The sequence below is a fragment of the Phaenicophaeus curvirostris genome, chromosome 12 (assembly GCF_032191515.1).
Source record: "Phaenicophaeus curvirostris isolate KB17595 chromosome 12, BPBGC_Pcur_1.0, whole genome shotgun sequence".
In the NCBI taxonomy this organism is placed as follows: Eukaryota; Metazoa; Chordata; class Aves; order Cuculiformes; family Cuculidae; genus Phaenicophaeus; species Phaenicophaeus curvirostris.
In genome coordinates, this window is record NC_091403.1 from 8179074 (window position 1) to 8195271 (window position 16198).

General features: G+C 40.7%; 1 protein-coding gene across 3 annotated transcripts in view; it reads right to left on the bottom strand.

Moving 5' to 3' along the window:
• ARNT2 (aryl hydrocarbon receptor nuclear translocator 2) overlaps positions 1–16198 on the bottom strand; it is a 103138-nt gene that overhangs the window by 73187 nt on the left and 13753 nt on the right. For 2 of the 3 annotated variants that reach the window (XM_069866869.1, XM_069866867.1), the window contains exon 2: positions 5472–5583. In XM_069866869.1, the coding sequence (XP_069722970.1) occupies positions 5472–5583 (112 nt within the window). Of the gene's footprint in view, positions 1–5471; positions 5584–11228; positions 11428–16198 lie in introns of those variants that run through there. The other variant, XM_069866868.1, reaches the window with a different exon arrangement.

Here is a 16198-nt window from a genome sequence, read left to right on the forward strand (position 1 = left end):
ATGGCAATAACTCTGTGGAATTCCTGTAGTTATTACTAAAGTCACCTGTGGGTCTACTGTGCACCTAACTTACCTGCTTTACGCCCCAAACCATCTTCTTAAGTCAGTGGAAGAGATGAGCTCTTCCTCCGGCCAAATCCCAGCCTCCCAGTTAGGCTCCTCCAGGGAGCCACAAAAAGCAGGAACCTCTTTCTTCACTTGTGACACAGCGAGACTAGGAAGATTAACTTCCTAAATAAGCCACCTAAATTAGTTTCCCATGTTAGGCAGTGTGAGTGTCTCGTTCCCATTGATATTAAGTCCCTACAAAGTTATGCAATACTATAATTTCCAAAGCATTTTATACATTTTTATATCTTTAAAAAGAAGTGGACAAATACATTTCCCAATTATAAGACTGTGACTGTGGCATTAAGGAAGCCTAAGAACCAAGCTGATATAAAATTAACATGTACAATTATTGTATTAGTATATTTTAATGAGAAAATAATTAGTCTGGTATACAGACCTTGACCAGTCACTTAAATGTAATTTGCGTAGATAGGAAATCATTTTGTTTGGCACACAGTTTTGTCAGGTTTCTTTAATGCCCTAAGCTTTCTAACGTATCAGTGTAGTAAAATTTTATACAGTTGCAGATTCCGTGCCTCTAACACTCTTCATATTGAAACCAGATATAGGTCATATTAAAGGCAAAAAACCTGCAAGGTGATAACAATATTTATTAAACAAAACCCTAATAATTAAAAACTACTATTTGTACGTTGAGACTGCGGGAACAATGATGTAAAAATGCTCTTTAAAACTACATTTGCATAGAGAAGTATGAGTGCCATTCAGGCAATACTGTCTTGTTTCCCAGCTTTGATAACCAATGCAGACCGGTCTACAACAGATGCATCTGAGTCACAGCAATCGATGTACAGTCAGGACAAGGGCAGCACGTAAGCACAGGAATCAGAAACGGTATTAGAAAAGTCACAGTAATATTTTCCAGATGGTAAGAGTGATTATTCATTTCTGGAGAAAGCTGAGGGAAAACCATTTTCCCCAGAGTCTTAAGAAAAGATGTGTATTTAATTCGGTTACGTTTGATGCAATCATCTTCTTCACTATAAATTGCATTTTTGCTCACCTAATTATCACCCGATGCAGTTTCAGAGCCATGACCTGTTAGCTGCCTCGTACAGAACACGATCGACCTCCAGCGGCCAGGACCCTCACCTCTGCCCAGGGGCTGAGGCTGAGCCAACACGCTGCTCTCCGTCACCCCAAACGTGGCCTTCAGTGCCAGCACGAGCGGCTGGCATTTCCCCAGACCTGCTGCATACACAATCCTCCCAGCAAATCAACATTCATGCATTAGCAACTAGCCAAAGGTCTCTTCTTACCTACCTGCTTCTTCCCCCCCATATAATAATACACCTGTAGGTGACATTCCAGAAAAAAACTTCTGAGTTATTCCAATTGCAATGTTTCTACCTACACCAAAAATGTGAAATTCAGTGTTACAGGAGAGCCGTTTGAGAACAAGCAGAGGGCACGTGCAGGCCAGCAGTGGGCTGGCCCCACCTGAAACCACTCACAAAAGCATCACATCAGGCACATCTTTCATTGTTTTCACTGGCAACTGAAACACAACTGAGAGAAACCTTCAGTTTCAAACTCCAGGAAACAGGCTGCAGATAACATGCATGCCTATGGGGAAAAGACAATTTGAGATGCCTTAATTTTTTTAACTCCTTTTCTTCCTCTCCAATACACTGAGATCGCAGGCCCTAGTGGATTTTCTTAGCTTCCAGCCAAACACTCCAGCTCAGCGCCAAGAGATGGATTCCCTTCACAATCAAATATAACCTCTATTGCATTTAGTCTACTTTATTATTACTAGACTACAACTAAGAGAATTACAGAGAAGCTGATGACAGTTTAAAGCTTGATCCTGCTGCCCATGCTGTATATTTGCTTCCAAAGAAATCAGTGGGACTAACACACCTATTTATTTAGATGACTGGATATCAGCTTCTGATATTACAAGATCCTGATGGGCTAATATCCATAGGTAGTATCTACCACATTTATATGGGCTCATCACGGTATAATCTTGAGCGTCTACAGTGCAATACCACCCTGTAGCAAACTAAATCTTTGCATGATGCCTTTATGCAAGATTTTTTAAAAAATAAGAAACCGAACATAAAATTAATAAAAATGTCAACGCTTGTAAAAATACAACAGCAAACGCATCTCTTTACCCTTTTCATTAACAAAGACATTTCCTAAATTCCCATTTCACTGTGCAAAATGAAAAATCCCTTTCGAAACCTGAAAAAAAAACTCAGATAGAAAGTTATTGATTATAATGCCCTGTCTGAACCACCATGTCTGCTTTACAGCAAGGCAGAGTGAAAGACAGGGAATCACTTATAACCTTTAGCAGAGCACAGGAAAACACACAGAAATAATATGCCAACAAACTCCTCATACCCTGTCAGATAAGATCTTCTATTCAGGTGGAATATATTGCACATTAGCAAAACAGTAGAAGCAGCCTCCAAGAAGACAAATGACATCATTTCAGAAGTTTCAGAAAGAGTATCTTTTATCTTCATTTAAAATTCCCATTAAAAAGAGACTTGAGAAAAGAGCTCTATTCTGCTCTTTTGTTTTGAAGAGACAGCATAAATCTTGTTTTCCACTTTCATACTGTTCACATCAATTGTGAAGAGACCTGATGTATGAGGTACTTATTAAAATGTATTTTCCTCAAAAGATGTGTGGGTACCATAAATACCAGGACAAAAAATAATGAAAAAATATTAATTTTTAATTAGAAACATTTCCATTCAGAAAAAAATCTCCAAGAATGTAGTCCTGCGCAGGTTAAAAAATTTAAATGGGGGAGGATTTCAATACTGCAACAAAATGATTATGTTAAATTCACAAGAAATGTCAAAAGATGGCTTCCCATGATTATACAGCGTAGGAGGAGGGCAGGCAGAGGCAGGAATGATCAGGAGCAGATGTAGCTGAGAGGCAGATGGAGATTTGTGCTCAGTCTTTTGTTCAGTACAAAATCAGGGATACAACTGGGGAGGGAGGCTGGCGGACTAAGGTCTCTTCTCCCCAGATCTTAGAGTTCTGGGTCAGAGAAAAAAAGAAGACCATAGGCTGAGCTGAAACAAAGCCAATGCAACTGTAAGCCAACTGATCAAAGAAACCCCATCAATCCTCCCTCCTCACATACAGATAACCTAGGAAGGTGAAAAACCCCTATATCCTTTAATACAGCAAAGCCTAAAGTAAAAACACGTTAAATAAAGAATTGACATCATGCTAACCTAAGGTAGTCACTGACCACTGCAGCGCATTATCTTATGCTGTCACTTTTTTTCTATAAAGTGGTTCGTATAATTTATAGAGAAGAAAAATATTTTCCTGAGCTGTCAATGAAGCTGAATGCCTACATGGCAGAAACACCTTCTGGAAAGCCAACGAGGTTAAACTGATCTACATTCAAGTCCATACAGCAATTATTCTGCCAGCTTGCCTCAGCAATTATGAGAAAAGAAACAATTTTCAGAGATAACAGAAGCTGGAAAAAGATGACTGTATTCACTAGCTACATTCCTTTATGTTTGACACAAAGCATTCATTTCTAAAATGCCCAAGGATTTAGGTGTACAAAGATGTATCACCAGGATAGTAATGAAAGGACCAAGTGTTGGTTGCAACTTTGTTCAAAAAGAAGCTAGGAGGAATCAGACACAGCAGGCATTCTTTCCCTCAAGGTCTGAATACATACACACTGAACAAAAAAAGAAATGCACTCTCAGCTCAGGCTTGGAGAAGGGCTATTAGTTCAGCGCTACAGTGCACAGATAAAATACCACCAGCTGGGTATAACAGCAAATCTATACTAACTTACTCATTGAATTTGCATGTTAAGCACACTTAAAATAATTTGATTTTATGTTCTTCCCACCCTCCCCCCACTCCACTTTTTGCACAGATAGATGATGACACTTAAAATGCAACAGTTAAAGCACAGCTTTCAATTAATATCACATCAGAATTTAATATAATCAAAATATTCCACAGTCAGCAGCATCAACCCTTGGTAACAGCAATTGGAAAACTGGTATTCACAGTTGACGTGGTTTATGATCAAAAAAGAGAACAACTCAGAAGTACAAAAGCTTATATATGTTATGTTGCTTTCTTTTCTCTTTTGAGTGCAAGTTTGAAAAAGCTTTTTCATTGAGCAGTTTCAAAATAAAAATGTGATGGCTGTCAAAGAGATTTCAGGAGCATCTCAGACCAGTTTCATACAGTTAGCTCAGCATATGAAGCACACAAAGTGGAGGTGAATCTTCAAATTATCCTTTCTGAAGAAATGCCCCTTGGAACAATCATCCTGAGCATTCGTGTCACACCAACTTAGCTCTGCATCCAAGGCAAGTTCCGCCTTTGCTCTTGTTAATTCGTTCCAGGATGGAGACTCCAGCACTGATACTTGAGCAGATACCTAAAATTGGCAACATACCTTGGCAAACAATCCCTAGAGTAGCTCTCACAAGGAGTAACGTCTTCTTAAGTGTCCATCAGTGAAGATTTACTCTCACTATCAATCCTGTTAAGCCCTACCACTGCCGTAGTTAGGACTAAATATAAGAGTAACTGATCTTTTGCAGACGGTCTCAGGCCAGATATTCCTGAGTAAGTATCACCTAAATACCTTTATTTGTGATTAATCTTTGATAAAAACAGGGGTAAACGTTAATACTAGAGTAGTTTTCTGTCCTTATGCAGCTCTTGCTACACTTTTCTCTACACAGAGGATTCGTGTGAGTTGACAGAGAGCAGCCTGGTGTGGAAAAACTACCCCTACACCATGACAGTCTCTGAAGTTGGATAAAACAAATTTTCTTCTTTAGCAGAGCCCTCAAGCTAGTGCAAGGGCTGAATTTGATTCAGGTCCTTTCTCCCAGAAGCAGACTCTGACGCATTTCCAGTGAGACCTACAATATTGCAAACTACAGTCTCTGAGGAGTGACTACTTGTGCTATTACTGCCCCTGGGACTGTAAAAAGCCTTTTTAACAGAATGCTTTTACTTGAGACATTCCAAGTTCAAACTCCAGCCGAAGTTGAGTAATGTGCAAGTACGAACATATTTAATTACCCTTATTCACATGATAAATCTTTTTGAGATTAAACAAATGTAGGCAATACACCAAACCTGAAAGTCTTTTGATGCATGCAAAACAAACAATAACACTTGTCAGCAAGTTTGACCTTGCAGGAAGAACAGTTATGTGGAAGAGAAAAACAAAACATCAGTGACTAATGCCACAATGTGGTTGACGTACATAAACATTACATAATAAACATACACATATAGGTACATTTTCAGTTTTTCAACACCAGTCACTTCCAGTTTCAGACCTGAAAAAAACCAAATTAGCTTACCCAGAACGACGCTTTCCTCCTCTGGAAGGCATGGATCCTGCCATTCTCACTTGTCCGCTCGCCATTGGTGCCACCGGCAAGGCCACGGAGCCAGGAATATCAGATGCCATTTCTGTAATGCAATGGCAGGGAAAGAGAGGGAGAAAAATAAAAAAAAAAAACAAAAACCTTTAATCCATTATCTTCAAGGAGAAACCTGTGATGACAACATTAGAGAAATATCCTTTCAAAAATAAGCAAAGGAAGCTTTCCTTGTTATTTCTAAGGAAAAGTAAAGTTCACCTATCAAAGACCAACAGATTCAGCCTAGATCTGCCAAAACCCATTACGAGTGCCTCGGGAGACAGAGAATAGCAGGTAGGTATCTCTGTACTTCAACCTACCTAATAGTTCTACCTTTACTTCTCAGAGGGGTTGTCAGATGAAGGCCAACAACCTTCTCAACCTTTTAAAATTACTAAACTGCCCTGTAGAGAAATGTAGAGCTGAATTCCCAAGACAAATGAAGCTGTGGATCACGGTACCAGGATACTAAGAAAAATAAAACTTCAAAAACTTCTCAGTTTACCAGCAAGGTCAGGAATTTAGAGCAGGGATGAATTCACGTGACTGTTTTTTATTATTTCTATTCTGCTGGCCTTCAGAGGACCAGACTGAACTTAGCAGAGCTTGAATGCTTTCTGTACTTCTGCGTAGTGCCTTGCAGAGCAAAAGGAGCCTGAAATCCAGGCTGATATTCATCCCTCTGCCAGAGCTCTAGGTATAGCCCCAGGTTAATGACATTTTCAAACATCAGAGGAACATCAAGAGCACACCTTACACAACAGTTTTCAGACCACTAATGGCATGTACTTTTACAACCTATTAATAGCAGTTCATTACAGTTCAAAGAAGAAAACAGGAATATAATGTATTTACATCCTTTTCTCCTATCCCATAGATTAAGCATGTTTTGCCTCCCTGCAACTCCCGTAAACTATGTAAGCAATTAAAACTTTTTTAATACAGATAAACTTTACTCACTCTAGCGGCAAAATCTACAGTCACAACACTTAATTATCTTGAAAGTAAATTCATTTTCCTTCCAGCTTTTCTTTTGCTTAGAACTTGATGGAATACCTGGAGCTACAGATGAATATATTTACTAATGGAAAACAAACCTGTTATAACATCTTGCTGGTTTTTTACCAACAGATAAGTACAAAAGGATTTCAACTATGGAAACAGACTCCATGTTCTTTCACCACTTCTGGAGAGCACTCAGTCTCTGCCACACTTTATATAAATATATTACACATTTAAAATAATAGCATTTTATCTGCTCATTGATTTCATTAATTTCTTCTAGTACATTTACTTTATTAAATCCTTTTCAACTAATAAAGCAAGAGAGCCAATAACTCATCCAGTATTTTCGATGTGCAAGGACAGACAATGAGATCTCACTCTACAACACCACACCATGGTAAGGTCCTCTGTGTCAACAGCTGCTGCTATGTGGAAACACTACATTAATGTTTATTAGCATAGTTCCATACAAAGAAAGGCACACGCATCCAAACAAGGCTTCAAGCCCTTCAAATCAGAAACTTCCCATTATGCAGCAGTCTGAAGGTGTGATAGACCCACACAGGCATTAATGTGTTAGACACCCAAACCACATTTCCACTTGAGACTTTCCCATGCCAAAGAGCCACCAGCTACCGAGTGACCTACTGCAGCTTTTGGAAGACCCTCAGGAGTGAACATGCACTGCTACCAAAAGCTGTCAGTTTTCCAAGATTTCTTTCCTGACACAAGAGAATTAGAGTTCTGTAGATGGGGAGATCGATATGGGTTGGGTTTCTTTCAAGCCACACAGCAATTATCACAATAGAAAACAACTCCACGGACACCACCACCATGGAGCATGGTGCACCCAGACCCTGACCGGCCTCAGGGAGAGCAGCCAGAGAAGCAGTGAAGCAGCTCACACACAGTCCTGGTGTACAGTGACACCAGAGCACTACAGCAGGACTCCAGGGACAGAGCTGACAAGGTGATCCCATTGCTCACCTGCAGCCAACTGTGTTCTGGAAGCCATATCAATGCCAGATGGTTGCACAGAAACATATGTACTAGATTGTGGCTGCAAAAACTCTACTCTGAAACGGAGCAGCTTCCTGCTGCAAGAACTTCAAGGGAAGAGACAGAATGGATCTGAGCTGCTTCTCAAATTATTGCCATCTCTACTCACCCACACGCACCTAAAAGGACCAGATCTTTGATGATATTTTAACATTTATAAGAAAGGTCTAGTGAGAAAAGTAGAAAAGCGTTATCTCCAAATACGAGGGCCAATCTGGGAAGGCAGAGCCAGAAAAAAAATCTGCTGGAACAGCCAGCTGCTCTTCTGGCTAAGCACCTGAGAAGTTGCCTGTCTATGCATGCTCTGGGAAGAAAACAAAAGAGATGGAGGAAAAAAGACACTATAGACTGGAATGTCATATTATAAATATTGTGGTAGAAAAGTACTCCAGGGAGTCTATTACCATGAACAAAAAAAAAAACAAAAGCACCGTACATCAGATACAGACCTAAAACTAAATATATATAAAAAAATCAATAGGGTATCCTGCAATTATGTAAAATCATAGAATAACCAGGTTGGAAGAGACACACCGGTTTATCGAGTTCCTGTCAAACATTAAACCATGCCCCTCAGCACCTCACCCACCCGTCCCTTAAACACCTCCAGGGAAGGTGAATCAACCACCTCCCTGGGCAGCCTGTTCCAGTGCCCAATGACCCTTTCTGTGAAAATTTTTTTCTTATGTCCAGCCTAAATCTCCCTGGCGGAGCTTGAGGCCATTCCCTCTTGTCCTGTGCCCTGTCGCTTGGGAGAAGAGCCCAGCACCCTCCTCTCTACAACCTCCTTTCAGGGAGTTGGAGAGAGCAATGAGGTCTCCCCTCAGCCTCCTCTTCTCCAGGCTAAACACCCCCAGCTCTCTCAGCCGTTCCTCATAAGGCCTGTTCTCCAGCCCCCTCACCAGCTTTGTTGCTCTTCTCTGGACTCACTCCAGAGCCCCAACATCCTTCTTGTGGTGAGGGGCCCAGAACTGAACACAGGATTCGAGGAGCGGTCTCACCAGTGCCGAGTACAGAGGGAGAAGAACCTCCCTGGACCTGCTGGTCACACCGTTTCTGATCCAAGCCAAGATGCCATTGGCCTTCTTGGCCACCTGGGCCCCTGCTGGCTCACGTTCAGTTGCTGTCAACCAACACACCCAGGTCCCTCTCCTCCAGGCAGTTTCCAGCCAGACTTCTCCTAGTCTGTAGCTGCTCAGGGTTGTTGTGCCCCAAGTGCAGGACCCGGCACTTGGCCTTGTTAAACCTCATGCCAACATAAATCAACATAAATTTGGGGCAGCTCCTTTGAAGTAAATTAAGCTATTCTGTTCTAGCATAAACTAGTATGAACGCCCAGCATTGGAGAAGCAATTGTTTGCTTGGTTATACATATTTTTAATAAGGACATGCTGGGTCAACAACCACAAAGATCATGTTTCCAGGCTCATCTACATCCAAGTACAGACACATGTTAACACTGATGTTCACAGAAGTGTTTCAGCAGCAATGAACACCAGGAAACAAGCTGTTTTCTTTTTGACATTAGACCTTCTGAGAGTGGACTTTCCTTTTGCCAACAGAAATAAAACAAGTGTTGCTTACTTTACTCAAAATTAAAACATTAGCATAAGGGTATAATGTTCAGAAAGTAAAACAAGGTCAAGCTGAATGTTCATGAAAATCATCAATAACCATCAAGGCAGTGTTCTGAAAAAAACAGGATTTAAATCAAGTTCCTCAGTATCGAATAGAAATCACATTTCTATTGCAAAAATACACACAGTATTTAATTTTAGAGTTAGAAAGTTACTTAGAGATCTGCCAAAGAATACAGAATTGCTATTAAAATAAAGCCCAGCAAAACACTCTCAGTCTTCAGTGGATATTCTTCCAGTTAGATGACACCTAACAGCTCTTGTTTTACTGCTGTCATGCCTGGGCACTGAACTCATCCTGCCTCTAACACTCGTGTTCATCTTGGCTCCCTGAGGAGCCACACTAATCCAGGGACAATGTCAGTGCTCGATGTAAAAGCAGCAGAATTAGCCCCTCCATTTCTGCCCAGAATTAATTTCACTGCTAGCACTCCAAGCTTGGATATTACACTACCCTGCCTACCTTGCATGTAGGTCACCCCCAAAATATTCAGGAATAAAAGACAATTTGCAACTGTTTATTAAAAATGTAGAGATGAAACATAGGGATTTATTCCAAACAAATCTGAAGTTCACCTCAAACTTTGTTATAGAGATCTGACAAAAAACCAGCTACTATGCACTTCACAGAGTAAAACATGACAAGCAAGATAAATGCTGCAGAAAGATATCTTGGAAGGGCACATGATCCATAATCACAGCAAGAATTACTGGACAGTGCAGGATCAACATGGACTTCTGTTTTTAGGCAGGGAATTATTAAACTATGGCTCTTAAGCCCAAACTTTAAATCCTGAGCCCCACCCTAGATCCACTGCCTGAAATGCAGCTCTAACTCATCTCTACAAATGTGTGAGTTGCTGAGACACCCCCAGAGAGGCACAGCTCCCTGGTATGTTCACAGCCTGCATTTCACCACTCCAGGGACAGCGTTTCTCCTCTCCCGAAACCACAGCTGTACATCTCGCTGCGAAGCTGAGATACAATCAGATGCTGTACATGACAAGACTTTCTAAGTCCATCATACAGCAGGTCTTATTAACCACGCTGTTTTCAGCCACTCGGGCAGCTCATGCTGCACTCCTCTCAACCCCACACACCAGACACAGACAGGGTTGGGTTTAACTCTGAAGCCTATTAGAGAAATGCTTTTGCCAACTTCAATGGACTTTGAACACCCAGCATTAACTTGAACGACCAGTTCCAGGTTTGCTATTACACGTCGGGTACCACTGAGCATGCTCTCCGCAAGGCTCTTTTATCCTTCAGTATCTACTCCAATAAATGGGATTAAAGTCAGATACCAGCATCTGATTAAACAAATGAGATTCTACTTTTATCAATACAAATGCGACAGATTTCCAACCGCTAATCCATAGAACGACTGAGATGTCAATAATCTCCAAGTAAACGTGGATCTAAGGTTAATACAGAATTACGAACATGCCCTCTCCCATGAACAGCATTGTACACTGAGATTTTAAATGTTCTAAGAAAACAGGTTTCAAAAACTTCTTTGGAAACTATTTTTCTATACCCTAAGGTCATATGGGTGTTACATGCACCTCAGCAAAAAGATTCTGATTGCAGTGAATTGCAAAGGAGATTTTCTGTCTAGCACAGAGGTAGAATAAACTAAACCATACCTCTTCAGAATATGCCAATGAAAATACAAAGCCATCACATAGCAAAAAAATATTTCACAAAAACACCTGTGCTAAAAATCTAGCTGTATATTCAGTCATTGCTTTTAAATGTTAACACAGAGATAATAAAACAGAGCTCACTCTCAGAGAATATAAAAAACAAAACATTGTTCCCAATAACTCTGTTTTACTTGCATTCCATTGCCAGATACTTTAAATAGACTCCACATCAGAAAGATCTACTGTACAGAAGGGATGTGAAAGAAAAAAAAAAGCAAAAACATTCCTTTCCATGCTCCGAATAGAATTACAATAACAAACCTATCAGGAAATATAAGAAATCCCACCTTTAAGGAAGACTCTTAGATGCTGTCTCTTTCCTGCAAAGAAAACCTCTCAGAGAGAAATTTTATCCGCATAAAAGAAGTGTCAGAAACCTCTGGGAAGAAATGTAGCAGCATTGGTATTCTGCTCAGAAAATGTCATCACAGATCTGTTTACCTTAACTGTGGACCATGATTCAGCCGGTGACAACCGTCTTGCATACTGATCAATTTATTTGCAGCAAAATTACTAACATTTTCTACTTTAACCGTTTAGGTTCTGGAAACAGCTACTAAGATAGGGAGGGCTTTTATGAATAACATATAAATCCTACCTAATATAAAAATTTCCCCTCCACCAAGATGCCCTGTACTTTGGGGAGGGAGGAGGTATCCCCAATAATCTTGAAGAAAAATGGGGGTGTACTGTAAATAGTTACTAGAGAAACGCTCCCTTTTTTAAAATTAAAATCAGACATTTCTCATCCCTCTGCATCACAGGTGAATGTTAAGTATACAAGAAGGGGGGATGGGGATGATACAATTAAGCTCATTATTCTGGGGGGACTGACTGTTCAGCAAAGGCAACGACCAGACATCCAAGAGGGTGGACTCACTGGCAGTCTAGAGACCAAATCATATATCTTGCTGACCACCTTTTCAGCTGTGACTCCAAAGGAGATGCCAAAGTTAGTGCGATGTAAGAAATCTTAAAGACATCTACCATATGCCCCATCAGTATACTGGGAGAGCAGGTTTTGAAGCCAAAGAGGTGAAATCCTTCATGGTGCCTCCACACTTCACTGTTGTGTCTGCACAACCCATCTGTGGAGTCCTGAAATCTCAGTACAAACTAGACTTCTTTTGCGTGCCCTGTAGTTCCAACACCATCAAGGGAATGTGCAAAAGAAGGTGGGAGGCAAACACAGAATTAGAAGCAGACCTTGACAAAGAGAGTTTTGGTCTACTTTAGGGGAAACTCTAGCTTTAAGTGCTGAGCTTGAGAGACAATATGAGACAGAACCCTGCAGGATAAGCAGCCAACAGTGAAAATCAGGGTCCTCTGAAGTGATTTTGAATGCTACTTTGACAATACGTCTTATTTTTAATTCCAATTTTCAAGCTAATCACCTTGTTCATTCCAGTCATGTCTGGTAATGCCATTCATCCAGATCTACCCCACGGTTGAGGCACAACAATTTCCACAGTCCTCAGAGCACAAGAAAAAGATGTGGACCACATTCATGCTTGCTGCCTATGCCTTCTCAGCCTGAACGACCAACAACCCACATGCAACCGAATAAATCCAGAATGACCTCTAGCACGATCCAGAAAAAGACCTGGAGTCACATCTCTGCAGTTGGTGCAGGGATTGTTCCACACTTCAACTTGAAGCACAGACAGAAGATAATACATTTCTATCTAAGGTTAGGCTGGGAAGAATGGAAAGGGTAGCTGCTTCTTCATTCCTCCTATCTTCCTGATAAACGACATGGCATCAATTCACCTTCTCATGTATGCCCACACATTTTTTACCAGCTACTTCTCATTCATAATTCCTTGTTATCTCTTCTCAACCTATTCAGCCTGTGGCTTAGATGAACTATTTCTTGAACTCCCTCTAATAAACCAACACATCCAACCACTGGCAAGCCCTGCCAAACTATGACCATTCCCTTCAAAAAAAAGAAGTTGCTGGAATTCAAACTACAGAAGAAAGATGTAAAAGAGGCCCTAAGGGCTCTTGTTCTCTAGTGTCTAGAGACACTAGAATGTCTCTCTAGTCTTGTAAAATAATAACCCCCCCTCAGGAGTAAAACCAGGCTTCTGTCTTCACTGTAAAATGAAGAAGTCACCTGAACCTAAGCACCTCCTCCGTCTCTAAAATTGGATATATCTTTCTCACTGTAGTATTGGGGGCTTTAACTAAAGCAGAACAGCACCTAGGTCTCCATCACGATTATGACGGACAGATGCATTAGAGGAAATGCAGATCTCGCATTCTAAGTCTGTAAGTGCACCAAAAAGTGGGCTAGAAGCAAATCCAAGGACCTGGACTAGCCTTGTGTTGAAAACAACCTGAGCTTCCAACACTTGGCAAGCGTCTCAGGCACAAACAGTCACAAGTGGGAAAGTTCACATGCAAATCGGGCAGGGAAGTAGGGCAGCTACTGCAAAAGGCCAGTTTGCAGAGAGGATGAAAATCTGGCTTTGAGTGGTTGTTTCAGGACTGATGGAACCTTCACTAAAAGAAGAGAGGCAGGTCCTTAGTGTACATGAAGGGCCACAATGACACAGCAGTGAACAGCAGGAGGATCATTTATGCTGCCAGAAAGCGACCCTACCTGGTCGCACACTGGTACAATGTAGTTCTTCACTTAACTGTTCTCTGCCTTAACTTGCCCTAGTAACAGGCAGCAAAATTACTAAATAAATTACAAAAAATTTAGGCTCCTCAAACTATGCATCATTTCCATTTGAAATGAATGGCGATCCTCCCTCCTCCTTTGACATTTTGTACTTGCCAAAAATAACTGCATAATTAGAAGTTGTGTGCAAGAAACAGGAGGTAACATTCAAAGTTATTTTCCATAATTTTTACTTAGCATCAGAAGTAGCAAATGCCCTATATGGCTGTTTTGTTATGCAGAAGTGGCCAAAGCTAACCCATTAATGAACTCACAGAAACTGTAGGAGCACACACCCAGCCTGGGCAAACAAACATGATGAAAAAATAATAAAGTGTAATGACTTTCCTTCAAGTTTCTCAGAGACAGATCAGATCAGTCCATTAACTCTTCATTTAACAAGTCCGTTTCATTTAGCTTGTTTTGGTTGGCATTCAATTAGAAATTCACGTACAGGGCAGTTTCTTCCTTTTTTAAAACAGAACACTTGCTGTATTTCATCCAGTAAAACACCAGGAGGTGAAGTGGAAGCTGTAAGACAAGCTAAAGCTACCAAAAACCAGGCACAATAATAGTGAATTAGGCAAAACAATTGCACACGGCCCTTCTGCAAGATTATCACTAATTATTTGTTAGAAGGGCTTGGTAAGATTTGTTGCTTGGTAGGAAAGCAAAGAGTCAATTGGGTAACTTTCAATTTGTTGCAACAAGTTAAAAAAAACAACGCACACCACCATACCATCAGCTTTACTGTGATTCCAGTTATGGCCAAGTTGTGTCACATCTGGCTCTGCGTTGCTATGACTGGACTTCTTTCTGCACAGAAAGAAAAACTCACTTATCCAACCATTCCTCATTTCCTGCCTTACTCGGTGCCATGTCCCTGACTGGCCATCCTCATGACTACACAGAATCATAGAACAGTTAGGGCTGGAAGGGACCTTAAAGATCACCTAGTTCCAATCCCCCCTGCCATGGGCAGGGACCTTCCACTAAATCAGGCTGCTGGAGGCCCCATCCAACCTGGCCTTGAACACCAGAACAGCTAAACCTAGACTTCCCTCATTACGTTGCCCATCCCGTCTTGGGAGCCACCCCAAGCCTGTTCACTCCTCAAGACACTGTGAAACTCTTTCAGCTACCATCGAACTGTCCCACAACTTGCTCCTTTTTCCTTTTGGGACAGGACAGCCAGTTTTTACATCATCAGCAGGAGAGACAACCTTTCTCGAGTGTGCTGATTCTACAAATGAAAGAAATAAGCCAACTATCACTATTAATTTATTACATGAACAATCAAATCAAGCATTGTCCATAGTATGTCCTTGCTTTAGGTCACCGATTACTGGTTTTATGCCATCATTGCCATCTGTCCTTCCCCAAATTCTTCATCTTGTTTCATTCCCTCTTCTATGAGATAATTGTCCAAAGATGTTTACAAGCTGATGTCCTCTTATAAATTCCTATGAAACTGTTTGATGATCAATAAACAGTAATGACTGCCAATAAACCACTGAGCAGTTACTACGTCATCATTTGAGACTTCATTTTTATTCACTCATCTTCAAGTCGTTTGTTTTAAAATAATATTTCCATTACCTTCTATCACAAAGTCTGTCTTTTTACAATCTACCTAACTAGCAACTTTCTTCCAGCAACAGAAGCTGGTTTAGATTTCGACCAAATATCAGTGCTTGACCATAAATCTATTTCATTCATGTACAAGTGTCAATTTGCAGAAATCATTTTGAAACTGCTATTGAAACACAATGGTATACAGGAGAAAAACCCCACCAAGATCGATACTGCCATCCTCCAGAGTTAACATCAAACAAGATAACACTGCCATAAATTTCAACTACATAAAACATACTGAATTGCCGTAAATATGCAATGAAATAATGGCCTACAGCATTGACCAAAACTGATCTTAACCAAATGCACATCAGGGGTAGCCTAGCCTTTCCCTCCATGAAAGATCTGCAGAAAGTATTTCTGAGGAAGTGGTGACTGTCAAACTACATCAAACTAAACTGACCACTACTGCTGTGGTGGTGGCCCATGAGCTGCCCTGCGAGCCACTGACCAAGCTGGGGTCAAAGATCTGAGGCTTCTGTGATGCACCCACACACAGGAAAACAACCATTCCTCATCAGCTGCAGAAAGCCCAGCAACAACATAGTCCAACTACAAAGGTGTAAGACTTAGACCACTCTCATTTAAATTATTCATTGAAAATTACTTACTCATGTCCTTCAAATGCCTTTATTATTTATCACGAGGTTGTTTTTTTAAGTGTGCCTCGGAAGGCTATGTTAATTCTAAATTTCATTCAGAACAGCAACTTGCATTACCAAATACTTAATTATCAGTATATTTACAGTGTCCTTAGGCACTACTGGGTAATCAGAATGCTATTGTTTTCATTAAACAGTATTTTATTGATAGCACTAATGACTTCAGTTCTGCTTGATCAACAAGCAAATGATGCTTATTTGATGTTATGATAATTAATTGGCCTTTCAGGTGTTTCCACACCCCTATTTATTAGCAAGAATAAGGCTATTAATGTGAAACACCCTAAAA